The sequence below is a fragment of the Aotus nancymaae genome, unplaced genomic scaffold, assembly GCF_030222135.1.
Source record: "Aotus nancymaae isolate 86718 unplaced genomic scaffold, 86718_ANA_hifiasm-v0.15.2.pri h1tg000007l, whole genome shotgun sequence".
Lineage (NCBI taxonomy): Eukaryota > Metazoa > Chordata > Mammalia > Primates > Aotidae > Aotus > Aotus nancymaae.
Window position 1 is genome coordinate 23081497 of NW_026988418.1, and position 20028 is coordinate 23101524.

A 20028-nucleotide genomic window follows, 5' to 3' on the forward strand; every position below is an offset into this window, starting at 1 on the left:
GTTTCCACCTCCCTGTGCCGTAGTCTGAAAATTGCCTTAAGATAGAAAGCTTGTACTAACTTGTATAGGGCTCATTTTCTGTTTGGTTTCCTTCCTTCAGAAAGCAGAGTTCTGTACTACTTGTCTAAAGCTTGAAAACAATTGTTTAATGTATTTTGTCTTGTTTTCTAGTTATTAGTGACAGGAGAGAAAATCAAAACCCAGTTAATTTGCTTATGACTGAAGGTGGACATGCCCATATATAAATTTTTAAAGTGGGCCCTTGAGTTCATTGTGGCCCACTTTAAATATAATCACCCTACTTAACTAACCACTGATTAAAGCTCTGATGGTTAAAAAGTATCATGTGTTTGTATTTCTAGACCTCTATTATAATGTTTTTGTTGTCCTTTTTAATTAGGGGAAAGTTTTTATTGTCTTTCATGGTGGTATAACTTTTCTTTCATTATTAATCTGAAATAAGAATCTCTCTTTTTTTTCACATCAGGCTAGTAATTTAAAGAAGGTCCTTCAAGGAATTATGAGTTATTATCATGAGGTATGAAAAACATCTGACTTTGTTTAAATGCAAAATGCTATATGATAATTACTTCGAGATTGAAAAATCACTTGGTTTTTTGTTTATAATATTTTACTGGGCTATAAGTCATATTGGAAAATGTTTTATTGCCATTTTTATAGGACACTCATTTGTGAAAATAAGCAAGCTTAAGCTTAGATATATTGATTTGTGAGATAACACTGCTTAGGTATTGATACTCTCTCAACGGATTATTTTGAGGTAGAATTACCTTTATCTTTAATATGATTTGATTTTGTCCAATACTATGAATTAGACTTTATAATTAATTGAATTAATTTTCTATTTAAAGCATTATTTTGACATTTCTTCATAGTGTAAACAATAGCAAAGACATAACTGAGATTATGCTCTTACAAGTAAATTGGAAAAAATGCAAAGGGAAAGTATTATTATAAAGTCATCCTAGATAGTACATTAATCAAGTAGTTTGTTTTTTCTTATTCAGCATCATAACAAGTTCTCTAGTAGGGTTTTTGATATAAGAGAATTTATTGCTTAATGATTGGCACCTTTTGAATGACTTTTCTATTAAAAAATTTTTGTTTCTATTTTTTTTAAGTCGTCACACAATTAAATTTGTAATTTCTTCCAAAAATGTTTTAATACTCTCCAAAATTTTCAATTTATTAAATACCTAAAACTGATTTTGAAGCTGTTGTAATGTCAAGAACCTTTTTAATCAGCTAAAAAATAAAAAAAGAAAGGTAAGACCAGGAAAAAAATTAATTCATTAGATTTGTTGTTCCTTTGTAAAAGTGCAGTGGTTTACATTGCATTTCTCTGTTAATTGATTATATATCAAAATATTCTGAATATTCTTTGGCTTAACATAAGCTTATTATTTAATGGACAGGCATAAGTTTTATCATAGTAGACTAGGCCAAGTGCTTTTTAAATTAAATTCTTCTCTCTGACAGTGGAATCAAAGGATATTTGATGTGAAACCAAAAGGAAATATAGTGCTTTTGGTTGGTTACTCAGAATTTTGAGATGTTGCCTGAACATTGCTAACTGGTTTTAATCAATAATTATTGATTTGTCATTTGTTGTTTTATCTGAGTTGTTTCATGAATCTATATTTTAACTGTAATAATATTAAATTTAGCAAATTCTTTGCAGCCAACATAAATGAGTGATCTAATTTATTTTAATGTTGTAGTTTTTGGGGCAGCAGATTTCAGAAGCACTTATCCCTGATTTAAACCAAATAACCGAATGTTCAGATCCAGTGGAGCTTGGGAGGTTGCTCCAGCTTATTTTAGGTTGTGCGATCAACTGTGAAAAGAAGCAAGGTAAATGAATTTCAATCATTTGAGTATTTCTACTTTCTAGAAACAATCTACATTGCTATACAAGCTAGCATTAAAATGTACTAATAAAGCTTGGCACAAAGCACCCTGAGATGTAAACCAGAAGATCTGAATTGTAGCCCAACTCTCATTGAAAGGTGGCATACCCTGAGTGTCCTATTCGTACTTGGATTTTGATATTCATGTTCAGTGACTAAATTAAACATATTTTAGTTTAATTAGTTTAATATATCCAGTACATTAAGATTTAGTGGATAGTCAATAATGCATTATATCTATTTTACATGTAAGAACCTTATGTGGATTCAGTTTTCATAAATAAATATTCAGCTACTAATTTAGAATTCAGATTTCTTAAGCTAGTATTCTCCTCTTTTTAGAAGCATATCTGTCCAATATATGCTCCAGATAAGTAGTCTAATGATATAAATGGAATTGGTGCATTATATTGGTATAGCTAAACACAGTGATCCATATTTTGCTGAGTACAAAAGGATCATATTTGTTTGCGTGTAATGATAAATGATGAACTGAACAGGCCCAGACCTCCTTCCCTTGAGGGCTTGAATCTGTCTGGGTGGTGAGACTTTTGATGCTGATTTTTCTTTTTGTATGATTCATCCAAACTTGTTCTTAGTACACCACCTTTATGAAAGAATAATGTTGAGTGCTTAAGTTTGCAAAATGCAAAATACTTCAAGCCAAGGCCTTGGAAAACATTCAACATTGTCTAACTAATGAAGAAAGGATATAAGTTGGGATAAATTTGATAACAAACTCTGAAAGGAGAAAAATAAAATACATGAAATTAGTTGTAGTTTGTCAATTATGAAAGGACAGTGACTGGGTGTCAGAGAATTTTTGTATTAGTCCATCTCTACTATTTACTAGAAGCTTTTTTTTTTTTTAGGACAAGCCAGTATTTCTCTATAGGCTTTTATTTCTCACTTATACATAATGTTAAAGATCTGTATATTGGGTTTTTCATAAAAGCAGGAACATTTGCTCATAGAAGATTAACACTCTCTAAATATTTAATCATAAATTGACAAATAGCAATTATTTATAAATCTAGTAATTTTTGTTGTAATTGTGATTCTTTTTATTTTTTCATTGATTAATGCTTTGTTAATATTTTAATTACTAGTTATTTATAACTTATTCTTGCTTAATTAATCTTACCAGGTTTGAAAGTTTTATTATCTTTTTCAAAGAGCAAACTTTCAGCTTTGATTCTATTTTGTTTTGCTGTTTAATTTTGTTGTCCTCTTTTATCTCATTCGTTTTTCTTGTGAATTAATCAGCTGTTCCTATTCTAAGCTGTAATTGACATGTTAAGTGCTGATTTTGCCTCAAAATGATTATTTTGTTGTATCTTACAAATTTTAATATTATATATAAGATTTTCATAATTGACTTCTAGGCATTATTGAGCAATTTTGTCCCTTTTTACAAGGAATTCTATTCCTATATACATAACTTTATAAAAGCTTTCACATGTTTGTACTTTGCCATGTGAATTGATTTTCAAAATGATTTCAAGATACTGCAACAATCTCAATCCTGAAAGAATGGACTCATTTGCTTAACATTACTCAGTTTATCTTGGTGAGGAAGGAAGACATACTTGTGGACAAATAATGTATTTACATAAAGGATTATCTGTGGGTAAATGAATTTTTATATTCTCTTAATTTGATGGCTAAGGTACCATGTGTAAAGAATAGATTTTTTTTTCAGATTTGATTTTTTTTTTAAATCACAGAACATATTCAAAATATAATGACACTGGAAGAGTCTGTTCAACATGTCGTCATGACTGCTATTCAAGAGGTAAATTATATCATGTTCCTATGAGTATAAAAATCCTAAACCAAATTATATAAAACTTTTCATACTTTATGGTTTTCTTTTTATAAACTTGCTCTTTGTTGTGGGCCTACTTGCCCTTAGCTAGTGGGTCTTCCTTTTTTCCCCAAAAAAAATATTTTAAAAGGCCTTTAAGCTCAATTTTAGTGTCGCTTCATTTTAAAAGCTAGCTAATAAATTAATATTGTGAAGCTCCTTTAAATCAGTGGTCCTCAACCTTTTCGGCACCAGAGACCAGTTTTGTGGAAGACAATTTTTCCACAGACCCGGGGTGGTGGGGAGGAGTGGTTTTAAGATAAAACTGTTATACCTTAGATAATCAGGCATTAGATTCTCATAAGAAGTGTTCACAGTAGTGTTTGTGCTCCTATGAGAATCTAATGCTGCCGTTGATTTGACAGGAGGTGGAGTCCAGGTGATAACGCTCTCTTGCCTGCTCCTCACCTCCTTCGGTGCAGCCCAGTTTTTAGCAGGCTACAAACTGGTACCAGTCTGTGACCTAGGGGATGAGGACCCTTCCTTTAAATAACTTCAACTAAGCAGGAAATGCAGGATAAACAGTCTCTGACCAGACAGGAATTTTTCATTTTTCTTTTCTTTCAGCCAGTTATAACAGTCTTTCCTGAAATTTTCATTTTCATCATATGCATTTTCAAAATGTTAGCTCTGTGAGCAAATATGGTGGTACTTAGATTTCAGAGCCAGGTTAAGTTGGATTAAAGCTAGTCTGGTTATCTAAGTGGAGCCAGGAAGGATTCAGAATTAATGTGGTGCAGTGTTGATTCTTAATATCAGCCTAAGGCTGAGGTGAAGTGCAGAGGTAACCTTAGGAAAAGCAGCGTTTGGAAGGGGCATGACTTGGAGGGCAACATCATACAGGACATTGGTAGTCTGTATTCCCTGAGTTTACATTGTTGGTTTGGATTCAGAGCATTCCTATACATAAATAAATCTGCCTTTCATCTCAAAGAGTTATTTTACTGCGTCTTTTTTCATATAATTGTAATTCCTGCTTTTAAAATGACTTCTCAAAAAGGCTGCATTTAAAAAATAGTAAGTTATAATGTATATGAATCACTTAAAAATTACTTAATATGTTCACTCTTCATCAGTAATATGTCTTTTAGAACTTGTATTGAAATTTTTTAGTACACAAGTATCTTGAATATACGTATTTAAAGCACAGTTTACTTACAGTGTCCTCACTAATACGTTTCAATTTGTGTTATTAAATTAAACCTCTAATAAAGTTTTTATTTGAATAGTGTTCTGAGGACCCTCAAATTAAGACAAGGAAAAGCCAAATATAAACCAGTTTACTGTCCTTTCAAGAAAATATATTTTACTTCATAAACATCACATTATTATACTTAATTTTACTATTTTAATTTCCTAGTTGATGAGTAAAGAAATATTGAGCTCTCCTCCAAATGATGCTGTTGGAGAATTGGAGCAACAGGTGAGTATTTTAGTATGGAAGAAAAATGTTGAAAGCAATGTTATGGTTTTTTTGCCAATTACTCTCATAAAGCTTACAAAGAGAGCATATACAAGGATATTTTCTTCCATGAAATTAAGTTTATTCTTCTGTAACATCCCAATTGAATGGAAGTGGTGTTGGTCTCCAGAGATTTTTATGATCATGTTGAAAGAGTTGAGTGGCATTGAACATGCCTTCTGACACTCGTAATGTGTATTTGGCCCACGCTGTATGGTTATATAGTGAAATAGAAGACAATTAAAAACAAACTCTGCTAAGTTTTAATGTACCTAATAATGTAATTTTTTTCCCTGTTGCTATTCTCTTACTTGATACTGAAGAAACAGCTCAAAGGCCCTACACTCAAGGCTCCTTTCCCTGGTTCTGTTTCAGGACTGTTTTACAGGGGGAAAGGACACTCTTCTCCCATTTATAACCCTATCTGGGTTATAGGGTAAATGATAAGAGGAGAGGCAAATGCATTAAGTATTTTTTCTGTTATGTTTTTAGACATTTCTGTTTTTATGAGTGTAACCAGTCATCTCAAGAAGTAGTTCAAAAGAGCATGTTTAAAGAAATAATTTATTTAAATGTAAACATGCTGTGTTTTTTTCTAAACTTTTTTTCTGTAATAAAACTAAACAATGCCTCCTCTAATACTTGTAAAAATATTTTACAGGGATTAACATAAAATTTACCTCTGTGGGACCATAGCCTTCAATGTAAATGAGGCCATGTAAATATAATTCACACAAAGAGAACAAATTAAGTCTCATTTGTTAATAGGTAAATTTAAAAAATTATTTTGCCTATCAGTGTATATGTGTATTAAGAGAAGAGTGTATTTTCCTATTTGTGTCCAAACACAATTTACTAAGATTTGGGACACTTTATATTTCAGCTTAAAAGAGCCTTGGAAGAACTTCGGGAAGCACTAGCAGAAAAGGAAGAGCTGAGGCAAAGATGTGAAGAATTGGATATGCAGGTTTGGGAAAAACCCTGAGCTGAGGAAAACTTAAAGTTTGCAGAAGTTTTTTATTGTAATTCATTAGCTGGTGGTATGTTTTGTAAATTAGGTTTCACTTCATGGAGGCAATGTTAAAAGCATTTCTTACAGGCTTGAATATTCAAGCATTAATTTTGTAAATATTTTTTCTCTGATAGTTGAAATTTGCTGGCTTAACTTTCTTTGAGAAAATTACTAATTGTAGAGTTTCAACTATTTAGATAAAGATCAGTTTTCATTTTTGTAAAATGGGAAAATTAACATTTCTACTTCATATTGTGTATGTAAATATTAAATAGAGGGAATTTATGAAAGCATTAAGTGGTACCTGACACTTCCCCCCCCGATAAATTCAAGCATGTGTTTATATGTATGTATGTATGTAGTCTCTCATGGCAAGTTTTTGCTAACATATATGAATATATGAACATGTATGTATATAATCTTGGGTTCATATGCACATGTATTTTAAAATGAACTTGGCATGAGCAACAATAGTTAGTGGTTAAGAGGGTAGATTTTCAAACCAGGCTACCTACATTCAGAACCTGGTCATGTTACTAGTTGGTTATATGCTCTCAGGCACATTACAATTACTCTGTACTTCAGTTTTCTCTTTTGAGAAATGGAGTGCTGATAGCATGTATCTCCCAGAGTGGTCACTGGGGTCATGAGTGCTTAGATCCTGGCACAGAAGTGCTGTGTATATTGTTTGCATATGTTGTTACCGTTATATCAAAATACAAATGTGTATATTATGCAATAAGTCTAGAAAAAGGTGTACAGAAGGTGTGTACCTTCGTAATATGCTGTATGTAAATGACTTTTTGTTGTTGTTTAAATAATGAGCTAAATATGTAGTTGATTCTCTGAAAAACGTAAGGGCAAGGAGCAAAGGTGTGGTAGCAATATACTTGCTAGAGGAAGTAAAAATCTAAAATGACAGGGCTATATAATGCTTCTAACCCTCAAGAGTTTGCAGATAAGGAAAAGATAAAGACTTGATTAGGATGACTAGCCACTTAGGGCAGTGGGAGCCCTAGAATTTAGATCTTCTAATTTCATCTGTAAAAACCAGTCCTCTGTATTTGAACGAAGTAAGCATCTCAAGTAGGGGAAATTTATTCTGTTCTCCTTTGCAACTTTCCTAACTACGCATTGTAACATACACCTTTAAACACATGCAAAGTACCTGAAATGTGTTATTTTTAAATAGGATCATATTCACCTTGTAAAATACTTCATAGGAAGAATGGAAGATTGAACTATTGAGCTATTACCATTCTCTTGTAGGATCTAGGTACAGTTTTCTGAGAAATTCTTATTCAATAAAGAACACAAAATTCTACATTAAAAGATTTATGTGTTAGTAACAAAAAATGAAGGGTATATGATCTGGTTTTAGGTGAAAAGTGCAGAAATCCTAAACAGAGAGAGACAGAGGCAGGTGCAGATTGAACTTATCACCATGAGAGCTTGTTGAAGGAGTTGCCTGGAACCCCCACCCCACGCTCCAAGTCCTGCTTCTAGGGTGGGAACAAGGAATGTCCCTGTCTTGCATCCCCCTTACTCATGTCTGTACCAGAGATGGCTCTGGAGCCATGCTGAAGCATATGGATAGGAACACGATTGGCTATTCACCAGATGTTCAAAACTAAAATTTGCCCTTGGTCGTGTTTCTTTTTAGAGGAGTCCTACCCTGTTTTGATGACTGAGGGTGTTGTTTCTCCTCTGTCAATCATTTTATAATAGCCCCTACACTCAAGCTAGAATGAGATATTCTTTTCTTTGTGCCCTACTTTACCCTATGGTATGCTTCTATCAAAGCACCTTCAACATATTTTACATAATTGTTTATGTTTCTACCCTAAGGGTCTTAAGGGCAGAAACTCTTATTCTTTTTTGTATCTGAATCACTTAGAATTATTATGCATGACAGGTAATAGTAGTCACTAAACAGCTTACATAATAGGCATGGGTGCATGCATTGAATTTGGGAACAGAAAGTTATTTCTTTATATTGTCTGCCCAGGGACAGTTTCCCAGACTTCGTATTTTTCATTTAGAAGACAGTGTTTGTAACTTGCCTGAGTACTGTGTTCAGGGCAATCACTTGATGTTAATTTCCTATTAGTTCTTTGTGTCAACATGTAGTCATATTTACATAACTGGGTTGAATTACATGTTTTGAAAATATGGATAACAAACTTGTCCAGTAATATATTGGAAATCAGAATAGGTTTTTCAAACTAATTCTTAATCGTATGTAAAACTTCTGTTCTTATGAAAAGACACAGCCTTAGCTATACATTTGTAAAGGTGTTTTTAAATGGAAAAGAAGTAGAACCAGGAGAGAAAATCATGCATGTTTTAAAAGTATGAATACAAAAAATTGCTCCAGGTAATGATATTGATGTGGTTTTATACTAAGATGTTTTTATCCATTTTAAATCATAAGCAGTTTCAGTGTGCAAATGGAAACAGCTTTTTGTTATTGATTCATTAGCCAAATGTGCTTATTTCTTGAATATGTGATGTGTGACTAATAATTTTATAATCTGAACCTACCATGATAACTTTGAACATACGTGTGTATATTTTGGCTTAGTAGGTAACAGCATTCTAAAAATTAGTTTATACCTAAAAGGGGGGACAAATTAATTTTTTGAAGTTTCATTTGTGCATCAAATTTTAGATACTTAAATACATTTTCTTCCCCAAAGGCAGGCATAGCATTTTAAATATATATTTACTCTATTTTCTCAATGTGTGTATTGATTAATTTCTTTTGTTTGACTTAAATCTCCTAGACTCTGAATTCTAAATTCAGAAGGATATTTAGAACTCATCTAGTATGACAGACCGAGCTAATTAAGATTTAGAATTCAGAACTCCAGACTTTATTAAGAGTTTTTGTTTGTTTTTTTCTACTGGTGCTTATGTGTGTGTATTTGTTTCTTAGGTGACTACACTGCAAGATGAAAAGAATTCACTAGTTTCTGAAAATGAGATGATGAATGAAAAACTTGACCAGTTGGATGGCTCTTTTGATGATCCAAACACAGTGGTTGCAAAAAAGTATTTTCATGCACAGTTACAACTAGAACAATTACAGGAAGAAAACTTCAGGTAGTATTTTTAATAGGATGTATCAGAGTTCTGCTAGTCTCATAGAATAGCAGGCATATTCTCTCTTCCTCTGTTTTCTGAAGGAGTTTATGTAAAAATGTTATTTCTTTCTTAAATATTTGATACAGTTTATCAGTAACACAATTTGGGCCTATGGTTTTCTTTGTGAGTGGGTTTTTACTGATAAATTATTTCTTTAATGGTCATAGGGCTTTTCAGATTTCCTATTTCATCTTGTGTCAGTTTGGTAAGTTGTATTTTTCAGTGTATATGTTTATTTAAGTTATTGAATTTATTGACATGAAGTTGTTCATAATATTCTCTTCTTATCCTTATACTCACTATGGCAGATGTGATGTATAAATATTCCTAATATTGCTTGGGTTTTCTTTCATTTTTCTTGATCACTCTTGCTAGAGGTTCATCAGTTTTCTTAATCTTTTCAAAGACCCTTTATTGGCTTTCGATATTATTAGTTTTAGATTTCTTTTTTTATACTTACTTTGGATTTAAGTTTCTCTTCTTTTTCTAGCCTCTTAAAATTGAAGCTTATCATTGATTTTAAGCCTTTCTTTTTTTTTCTTTTCTTTTCTTTTTTTAATTTCATTTTAGGTTTTGAGGTACATGTGAAAAACATGCAAGGTTGTTGCATAGGTGCATACGTGGCAGTGTGATTTGCTGCCTTCCTCCCCTTCACCTATATCTGGCATTTCTCCCCATGCTGTCTCTCCCCAACTCCCCACCCCCCACTGTCCCCCCTCCCCGCCAACAGACCCCAGTGTATAGTGCTCCCCTCCCCCCCAACAGACCCCAGAGTATAGTGCTCCCCTCCCTGTGTCCATGTGTTCCCGTTGTTCAATACCCATCTATAAGTGAGAACATGTGATGTTTGATTTTGTGTTCTTGTGTCAGTTTGCTGTGAATGATGGTTTCCAGGTTCATCCATGTCACTACAAAGGACGTGAACTCATCGTTTTTGATGGCTACATAATATTCCATAGTGTATATGTGCCACATTTTTCCTGTCCAGTCTATCATGGATGGGCATTTGGGTTGGTTCCAGGTCTTTGCTATTGTAAACTGTGCTGCAGTGAACATTCGTGTGCATGTGTCCTTATAGTAGAACGATTTATAATCCTTTGGATGTATACCCAGTAATGGGATTGCTGGGTCAAATGGAATTTCTATTTCTAGGTCCTTGAGGAATCACCACACTGTCTTCCACAATGGTTGAACTAATTTACACTTCCACCAACAGTGTCAAAGTGTTCCTATTTCTCCACATCCTCTCCAGCATCTGTTGTCTCCAGATTTTTTAACGATCGCCATTCTAACTGGCGTGAGATGGTATCTCAATGTAGTTTTGATTTGCATTTCTCTAATGACCAGTGATGATGAGCATTTTTTCATATGCTTGTTGGCCTCATGTATGTCTTCTTTTATAAAGTATCTGTTCATATCCTTCGCCCATTTTTGAATGGGCTTGTTTGTTTTTTTCTTGTAAATCTGTTTTAGTTCGTAGTAAATTCTGGATATCAGCCCTTTGTCAGACGGGTAGGCTGCAAAAATTTTTTCCCATTCTGTTGGTTGCCGATTCACTCTATTGACTGTTTCTTGCACCGTGCAGAAGCTGTGGAGTTTGATGAGGTCCCATTTGTCTATTTTGGCTTTTGTTGCCAATGCTTTTGGTGTTTTGGTCATAAAGTCTTTGCCTAAGCCTATGTCCTGAATGGCTTTGCCTAGGTTTCCTTCTAGGGCTTTTATGGTGTTAGGTCTTATGTTTAAGTCTTTAATCCATCTGGAGTCAATTTTAGTGTAAGGTGTCAGGAAGGGGTCTAGTTTCTGCTTTCTGCATATGGCTAGCCAGTTTTCCCAACACCACTTATTGAACAGGGAATCCTTTCCCCAGTGTTAAGCCTTTCTTTCTAACATAAACCTTTAAAACTGAGAGACGCTGATTTGGTGTTGTCCCCCATATTTGATTCCTTGTCTTTTTGTTATTGTTTAGTTTGAAACATTTTCTAAATTTCATTGTAATTTTTTTTCTTCACTCATAGATTATTAAGAAATGTGTTAATTATAGATTTAAAGCTTTTCTAGACTTGTTATTGTGACTGATTTCTAATTTAATTAACCTTTATTACTAGAGAACATGTTCCATGAGATTTCAAACTTTTGGCCTTTATTGATACATGTTTTATTTATCATCATGTATTTTATCATGTTGAGTGTTATATATACATTTGCAAAAAATGTGAACCCTGTAAATTTAGGCTTAAATGTTCTATAATTGTCAGTTATATCAAACTGGTTAATTATATTGTTCAGATCTCTTCTGAATTTTTACTGATAATTTAGTTTTATCATTTATTGGGAGATCTGTTAAAATTTTCAGCAATGATTATGGATTTGTAGATTTCTAGTTTTGGTTTTAACAGTTTTTGCTGCTGGTATTTTTTAAAAAACTTGGTTTTTAGGTGTGTATGCATTTAAGATATGTCTTTCTACTGAATTAACCCTTTTAAAATTGTGAAATATCTCTTTATTTTTGGTAGTACTTTTTGTCTTAAAACTTACTTTATTTGAAATAAATGTAATCACCCCAGTTTTCTTTGCTTGCTTCTTGTATGACATTTTATTTTTCATCTTTACTTTTCTCTGTCTTTATAGTACAACGTTTCATAATTAGCATATTCTTGAACTTTGCTTTTTTATTCTCTCTGATAGTCTCTACCTTGTGTTTTATTCATTTATCTTTTTCTGTGATTATTGATGTGGTTGTATTTAGATCTATTAATTTGCTATTTTATATTTGTCCCATTTGTTCTTGTGTTCTTTTTATCTGTCATGCATTCTTTTGGGTTAATCAAATAATTTTTTAATATTTGATTTTAATTGCTGTATTCTTATTTTAGTTTTTGCTTTTGTTGTTGCTCTAGAGCTTCTAAATTTGTCTTTATCATAATCTATACAGTTCATATTTTTACCACTTTACATGCAATGTGTATTTTAAAATGCACAAGATATTTCTCATCTTTTAAAATTAAAATTTGCTAGAACTAGGTATAACTAAATACAGTGTTTCAGGAATGAAACTAAAAATTGAGAACATTAAATTTACTTCTCATGTCTGTTTCAAAATTAACAGCTGAAAAATATTCCTTTAGTTTGTCCTTTCTTGAATATAGAATTTAAACAATTTTAGTATTTTCTTCTAAGCTCAAGTTTTGGTAGGAAAACAAATCATGGAATTTTTAAATACTTACTTTTTTTTTTGTTCAAGGCTTGAAGCTGCAAAAGATGATTACCGTGTTCACTGTGAAGAACTTGAAAAGCAGCTAATCGAATTCCAGCATAGGAATGATGAATTGACTAGTCTTGCAGAAGAAACAAGAGCCCTGAAAGATGAAATAGATGTTCTTAGGTATGGCATGTCTTTAAAAATATAATTATGCCATTTCTAAGTTATTATTTAGTCAATTTGAGTATTTCATATTTTATTCAGGGATTTGTAGGATTATTCCTGTGTATCAGGTATTGATCAGTTTTTAATCCAGGCTGATAGTTTTAACTTCTTTTATGTTTGTTGTTTGGGCTTGCAGTTCATGGATAATACTCAGTTCTTATGAGGACATACTCAATTCCTATTAGGACATTTTCACATTAGAACCCATAAACCCTAAATGAGACTTTTAATTAAAATTTTGTAAATGGAGTAGTTATAGATACATTTCACCTGACATCCTTGTACCTATCATTATATTTTGTGAAATTTTCACGTAAGGGAATATATTCTCAATCTGTATTTTGACATTTGATAAACTATAAATCAAATATAGGCAAGCATCCTAACTTTTTGGGGGAGAGGATTGTCGTTTGGCAATATAACATTTATGTTTACTTTTTCCTATGAAATGTTACTCAGTAAACAGTCTGTTCACATGATCTTTATATTTTTTGTTAATTTTTAATTAGTTATTTTTTGTAGTTCCAAACACTCATTTGAAACAAAATTTGTATAACCATTAATTTGGGCCTGCTTGTGATAGTGAAGTGATTTGGTTTATTTGTTTATTGGTTTATTTATGTATTTAAATCAGGTAAGCACAACTCCAAAGGGAAGTGCTTTGCCTGACAAGTTTTTAATTTAATCAACTTTCTAAATACAGTATGTCAGATACTTAGAACAAAACTATGCTGAATGTTATACACAGGTTGGCCTGTATGCTGCAGAGCAGCTGAGTTGTTTAGTTTTATGTATATAATCATTTTTTTAAATTCATTGTGCTAATATATGAAACAGTTTGATAATTTAGTGTGTTATATTTGAAGCATTTTATTTTGATGGCTTTATACCAAAGAGGTTGAATTTTAGGTAGATTTAGGCCAGAGTCTGTTTCTAGAGTTCTTACATTTTCCTCTTCAATTTCCTCTTCTCAATCACTCTCATTTACTTTTCTTTTTTCTTTTTTGTGATAGTTTGGAAGATTCATTTTACAGGAAAAGTAAAATTATAAGTATATGCTAGTTTTTATACAGTAATGCTTAGCCTTTATTAATATAGGGCTACCTCTGATAAAGCAAATAAACTGGAGTCAATAGTTGAGATCTATCGTCAGAAGCTTCAAGATCTGAATGACCTTCGCAAGCAGGTGAAAACTTTACAGGAAACCAACATGATGTATATGCATAATACAGTCAGCTTAGAAGAAGAATTAAAAAAAGCAAATGCAGCACGTACACAATTAGAAACATACAAAAGGCAGGTAAGAAACATCTTAATTTTTAATTGATAAAATGCAAGAGTTTAACTTTGTTATTCCTTTTGATTTCTTAAGAATGGTACAGAAATTAAGATGCATTGCTTATAATCTACGAAATTATTCTGATGAATTTCTTTCTTTAATTTTAATTCAAGAATTGATAATTGAGTTTGAGTTATCTGGGTCTTTTACCTTTTTACTGCCTTTTGATATTTTTTCTTTTGAGATTTTATTGTTTGTTAGCATTTCTGGTAAGCAGGGTTAAGGCCTAGTGAATGGAGCTGTAACCTAAAACGTTGTGTTTTCTATTTACCAAATAACATTAGGAGGCTGACTTTTAATTTTTTTTGGCTAAATTATTATTTGAATATTTTTAATTTTATGTTAATTCTTATCTACATGTTATTTTCTGCCAATATTTAGAACTAGACTGCAATTTTAGTATACATATTTTATTCCTAATCAGTTTTTCGTTTACTCAATTCTGAAAGACTATTGACATTTATACATTTAAATGTTTATAAGGACTTTTTTTCCTTTTGTTTCTTACATTAGGTTCAAGATCTTCACGTTAAACTTTCCTCCGAATCCAAAAGGGCAGACACACTAGCGTTTGAAATGAAACGCCTTGAAGAAAAACACGAAGCTTTACTTAAGGAAAAAGAGGTAAACATAAATATAATTGACAAGGAATATGTCATTGTCTTAGTTTTTTGCTATCCTTGCTGTTTCTGTAATGGTGATGATGTCTACTAGTTTTGTCTTCCTCGAAATTGAAATTTTTGAAAAAAAAAAGAGTCTTGTAAAAATGACTTGCTTCTTTGTTCAATTTTTTTAGTTTTCTTCACTATGGTAGATGAAATGGTAGAGGCAAGGCCATAAGTCTCAATGAATATTTTGTAACTCTGGACTGTCAGTTGCTTGAGATGAAGGACCATAGATAGATAATATTGTGACAGCTTTATTAAAATTTAATTTATATACCATAATTTCACTTATTTGAAGTATACAAGTCAGTGTTACTGTTTTTTTATATATATTTTATTGCACTTTAGGTTCTGGGGTACATGTGCAGAACATGCAGGATTGTTGTGTTGGTACATACATGGCAATGTGGTTTGCTGTCTCCATCCCTGTCACCTATATCTGGCATTTCTCCCCATGTTATCCCTCCCCAACTCCCTACCCCCAGCTGTCCCTCCTCTAATCCCTCCCAACAGACCCCAGTGTGTGATGCTCCCCTCCCTGCATCCATGTGTTCTCATTGTTAAATGCCCGCCTATGAGTAAGAACATGTGGTGGTTGACTTTCTGTTCTTGTGTCAGTTTGCTCAGAATGATGGTTTTCAGATTCATCCATGTCCCTACAAAGGACACGAACTCATCGTTTTTTTATGGCTGCATAGTGTTTCATGGTGTATATGTGCCATATTTTCCTTGTCCAGTCTATCATCGATGGACATTTGGGTTGGTTCCAGGTCTTTTTATTGTAAACAGTACTGCAATGAACATATGTGTGCATGTCTTTATAATAGAATGATTTATAATCCTTTGGATATGTACCCAGTAATGAGATTGCTGGGTCAAATGGAATTTCTATTTCTAGGTCCTTGAGGAATCGCCACACTGTCTTCCACAATGGTTTAAATAATTTACACTCTCACCAACAGTGTAAAAGTGTTCCTATTTCTCCATATCCTCTCCAGCATCTGTTGTCTCCAGATTTTTTGATGATCACCATTCTAACTGGCATGAAATGGTATCTCAATGTGGTTTTGATTTGCATTTCTCTAATGACCAGTGATGACAAGTATTGTTTCATATGCTTGTTGGCCTCATATATGTCTTCTTTTGAAAAGTTTCTGTTCATATCTTTCGCCCACTTTTGAATGGGTTTGTTTGTTTTTTTCTTTTAAATCTGTTTTAGTTCTTTGTAGATTCTGGATATTAACCCTTTGTCAGATGGGTAGATTGCAAAAATTTTTTCCTATTCTCTTGGTTGCCAGTTCACTCTAATGATTGTTTCTTTTGCTATGCAGGAGCTCTGAAGTTTTATTAGATCCCATTTGTCTATTTTGGCTTTTGTTGCCAATGCTTTTGGTGTTTTAGTCATGAAGTCCTTGCCTATCCCTGTCTTGAATGGTTTGGTTAGGTTTTCTTCTAGGGTTTTAATGGTGTTAGGTCTTGTGCTTAAATCTTTAATCCATCTGGAGTTAATTTTAGTTTAAGGTTTCAGGAAGGGGTCCGGTTTCTGCTTTCTGCACGTGGCTAGCCAGTTTTCCCAACACCATTTATTAAACGGAATCCTTTTCTCATTGCTTGTTTTTGTCAGATTTGTCAAAGATCAGATGGTTGTAGATGTGGGCCATTGCCTCCAAGGCCTCTGTTCTGTTCCATTGGTCTATGTCTCTGTTTTGGTACCAGTATCATGCTGTTTTGGTTGCTGTAGCCTTGTAGTATAGTTTGAAGTCTGGTAGTGTGATGCCTCCAGCTTTGTTCTTTTTGCTTAGAATCGACTTGGTTATGCGGGTTTTGGTTCCATATGAAGTTTAAGGTGTTTTTTTCCAGTTTTGTGAAGAGAGTCATAGGTAGCTTGATGGGGATAGCATTGAATCTATAAATTACTATGGCCACTATGGCCATTTTCACAATATTGATTCCTACCCATGAGCATGGAATGTTTTTCCATCTGTTTGTGTCCTCTCTTATTTCCTTGAGTAGTGGTTTGTAGTTCTCCTTGAAGAGGTCCTTTACATTCTTTGTTAATTGTATTCCTAGGTATTTTATTCTCTTTGTAGCAATTGTGAATGGCAGTTTGTTCTTTATTTGGCTCTCTTTAAATCTGTTATTGGGGTATAGGAATGCTTGTGATTTCCGCACATTGATTTTATATCCTGACTTTGCTGAAGTTGCTTTTCCGTTTCAGGAGATTTTGGGCTGAGACGATGGGGTCTTCTAAATATACAATCATGTCATCTGCAAATAGAGACAATTTGATTTCCTCCTTTCCTATCTGAATACCCTTTATTTCTTTTTCTTACCTGATTGCTCTGGCTAGAACTTCCAATACTTTATTGAATAGGAGTAGTGAGAGAGGGCATCCTTGTCTAGTGCCAGATTTCAAACCGAATACCTCCAGTTTTTGCCCATTCAGTGTGATATTGGCTGTGGGTTTGTTGTAAATAGCTTTTATTATTTTGAGATATGTTCCATCGATACCTAGTTTATTGAGAGTTTTAAGCATGAAGGGCTGTTGAATTTTGTCGAAGGCCTTCTCTGCATCTATTGAGATAATCGTGGTTTTGTCTTTGGTTCTGTTTATGTGGTGAATTACATTTATAGACTTGCGTATGTTGAACCAGCCTTGCATCCCTAGGATGAAGCCTACTTGATCGTGATGGATAAGCTTTTTGATGTGCTGTTGCAGTTGGTTTGCCAGTATCTTATTAAAGAGTTTTGCATCTGTGTTCATTGTGGATATTGGCCTGAAGTTTCTTTTTTAGTTGAGTCTCTGCCAGGTTTTGGTATCAGGATGATGTTGGTCTCATAAAATGAGTTAGGGAGGATTCCCTCTTTTTGTATTGTTTGGGATGGTTTCAGAAGTTGCCAGCTCCTCTTTATATGTCTGGTAGAATTCAGCTGTGAACCTGTCTGGATCTGGACTTTTTTTTGGTTGGTAGGCTATTAATTGCTGCCTCAACTTCAGCCCTTGTTATTGGTCTATTCAGGGTTTCAACTTCTTCCTGGTTTAGACTTGGGAGGGTGCAAGTGTCCAGGAATTTATCCATTTCTTCCAGGCTTACTGGTTTATGTGCATAGTGTTGTTTGTAGTAATCTCTGATGGTAGTTTGTATTTCTGTGGAATCTGTGGTGATATCCCCTTTATCATTTTTTATTGCATCTATTTGATTCTTCTCTCTTTTCTTTTTTATTAATCTGGGTAGTGGTCTATTTTGTTGATCTTTTCAAAAAACCAGCTCCTGGATTTATTGATTTTTTGAAGGGTTTTTTTGTGTCTCTATATCCTTCAGTTCTGCTCTGATCTTAGTTATTTCTTGTCTTCTCCTAGCTTTTGAGTTTTTTTGATCTTGCTCCTCTAGGTCTTTCAATTTTGATGATAGGGTGTCAGTCTTAGATCTTTCTTTGCTTCTCATATTGGCATTTATTGCTATCAATTTCTCTCTAGACACTGCATTAAATGTGTCCCAGAAATTCTGGTACATTGTGTCTTCATTCTCATTGGTTTCAAAAAACATCTTTATTTCTCCCTTCATTTCATTGTTTATCCAGTCAACATTCAAGAGCCAGTTGTTCAGTTTCCATAAAGTTGTGTGGTTCTTAGTTTCTTAATCCTGAGTTCTAATTTGATTGTACTGTGGTCTGAGAGACTGTTTGTTATGATTTCCGTTCTTTTGCATTTGCTGAGGAGTTGTTTACTTCCTCAGCAAATGTGGTCAATTTTAGAGTAGGTGTTATGTGGTGCTGAGAAGAATGTATATTCTGTGGATTTGGGGTGGAGAGTTCTATAGATGTCTATTAGGTTTGCTTGGTCAAGATCTGAGTTCAAGTCCTGGATATTCTTGTGAATTTTCTGTCTCATTGATCTGTCTAATATTGACAGTAGAGTGTTATAGTCTCCCACTATTATTGTATGGGAGTCTAAGCCTCTTTGTAGGTCATTAAGAACTTGCTTTATATATCTGCATGCTCCTGTATTGGGTGCATTTATATTTAGGATCATTAGCTTTTCTTGTTGCATTGATCCTCTTACCATTATGTAATGCCCTTTGTCTCTTTTGATCTTTGTTAGTTCAAAGTCTATTTTATCAGAGACTAGGATTGCAACTCCTGCTTTTTTTTTGCTCTCCATTTACTTGGTAAATCTTCCTCCATCCCTTTATTTTGAGCCTATATGTATCCTTGCATGTGAGATGGGTTTCTTGGATACAGCACACCAATGGGTTTTGACTTTTATCCAATTTGCCAGTCTGTACCTTTTGATTGGGGCATTTAGCTCATTTACATTTAAGGTTAATATTGTTATGTGTGAATTTGATCCTGCCATTTTGAAGCTAGCTGGCTGTTTTGCCCATTAGTTGATGCAGATTCTTCATTGTGTTGATGCTCTTTACCATATGGTACATTTTTGTAGTGGCTGGTACTGGTTGTTCCTTTCTATGTTTAGTGCTTCTTTCAGGAGCTCTTGTATGGCAGGCCAGGTGGTGACGAAATCTCTGAGCAATTGCTTGTTCCTAAAGGATTTTATTTCTCCTTTGCTTATGAAGCTTAGTTTGGCTGGATATGAAATTCTAGGTTGAAAGTTCTTTTCTTTAAGGATATTGAATACCACCACTCTCTTCTGGCTTGTAGGTTTTTTGCTAAGAGAACCACTGTGAGTCTGATGGGCTTCCCTTTGTGGGTAACCCGAGCTTTCTCTCTGGCTGCCCTTAGCATTTTTTCCTTCATTTCATCTCTGGTGAATCTGACAATTATGTGCCTTGGGGTTGCTCTTCTTGAGGAATATCTTTGTGGTGTTCTCTGTATTTCCTGGACTTGAATATTGGCCTGACTTGCTAGGTTGGGGAAGTTCTCCTGCATAATATCCTGAAGAGTGTTTTCCAGCTTGGATTCATTCTCTCTCTCACATTCAGGTACACCTATCAAACACTGATTAGGTCTTTTCAGATAATCCCATATTTCTTGGAGGCTTTGTTCATTTCTTTTTACTCTTTTTTCTCTAATCTTGCCTCCTTGTTTTATTTCATTGAGTTGCTCTTCAATCTCTGATATCCTTTCTTCTGCTTGGTCTATTTGGCTATTGAAACTTGTGTATGCTTTGCTATGTTCTCGTGTTGTGTTTTTCAGCTCCATTAATTCATTTATATTCTT

At 33.6% G+C, this 20028-nt stretch overlaps 1 protein-coding gene across 1 annotated transcript in view; it reads left to right on the forward strand.

The window, feature by feature from the left end:
- The window catches only part of HOOK1 (hook microtubule tethering protein 1), a 61906-nt gene that overhangs the window by 14447 nt on the left and 27431 nt on the right, over positions 1-20028 (forward strand). The window contains exons 4-12 of the mRNA XM_021667726.2: positions 488-538; positions 1743-1875; positions 3659-3726; positions 5159-5221; positions 6144-6227; positions 9211-9377; positions 12661-12801; positions 13942-14143; positions 14696-14806. Coding sequence (XP_021523401.1) covers positions 488-538; positions 1743-1875; positions 3659-3726; positions 5159-5221; positions 6144-6227; positions 9211-9377; positions 12661-12801; positions 13942-14143; positions 14696-14806 — 1020 coding nt within the window. The remainder of the gene's footprint in view (positions 1-487; positions 539-1742; positions 1876-3658; positions 3727-5158; positions 5222-6143; positions 6228-9210; positions 9378-12660; positions 12802-13941; positions 14144-14695; positions 14807-20028) is intronic.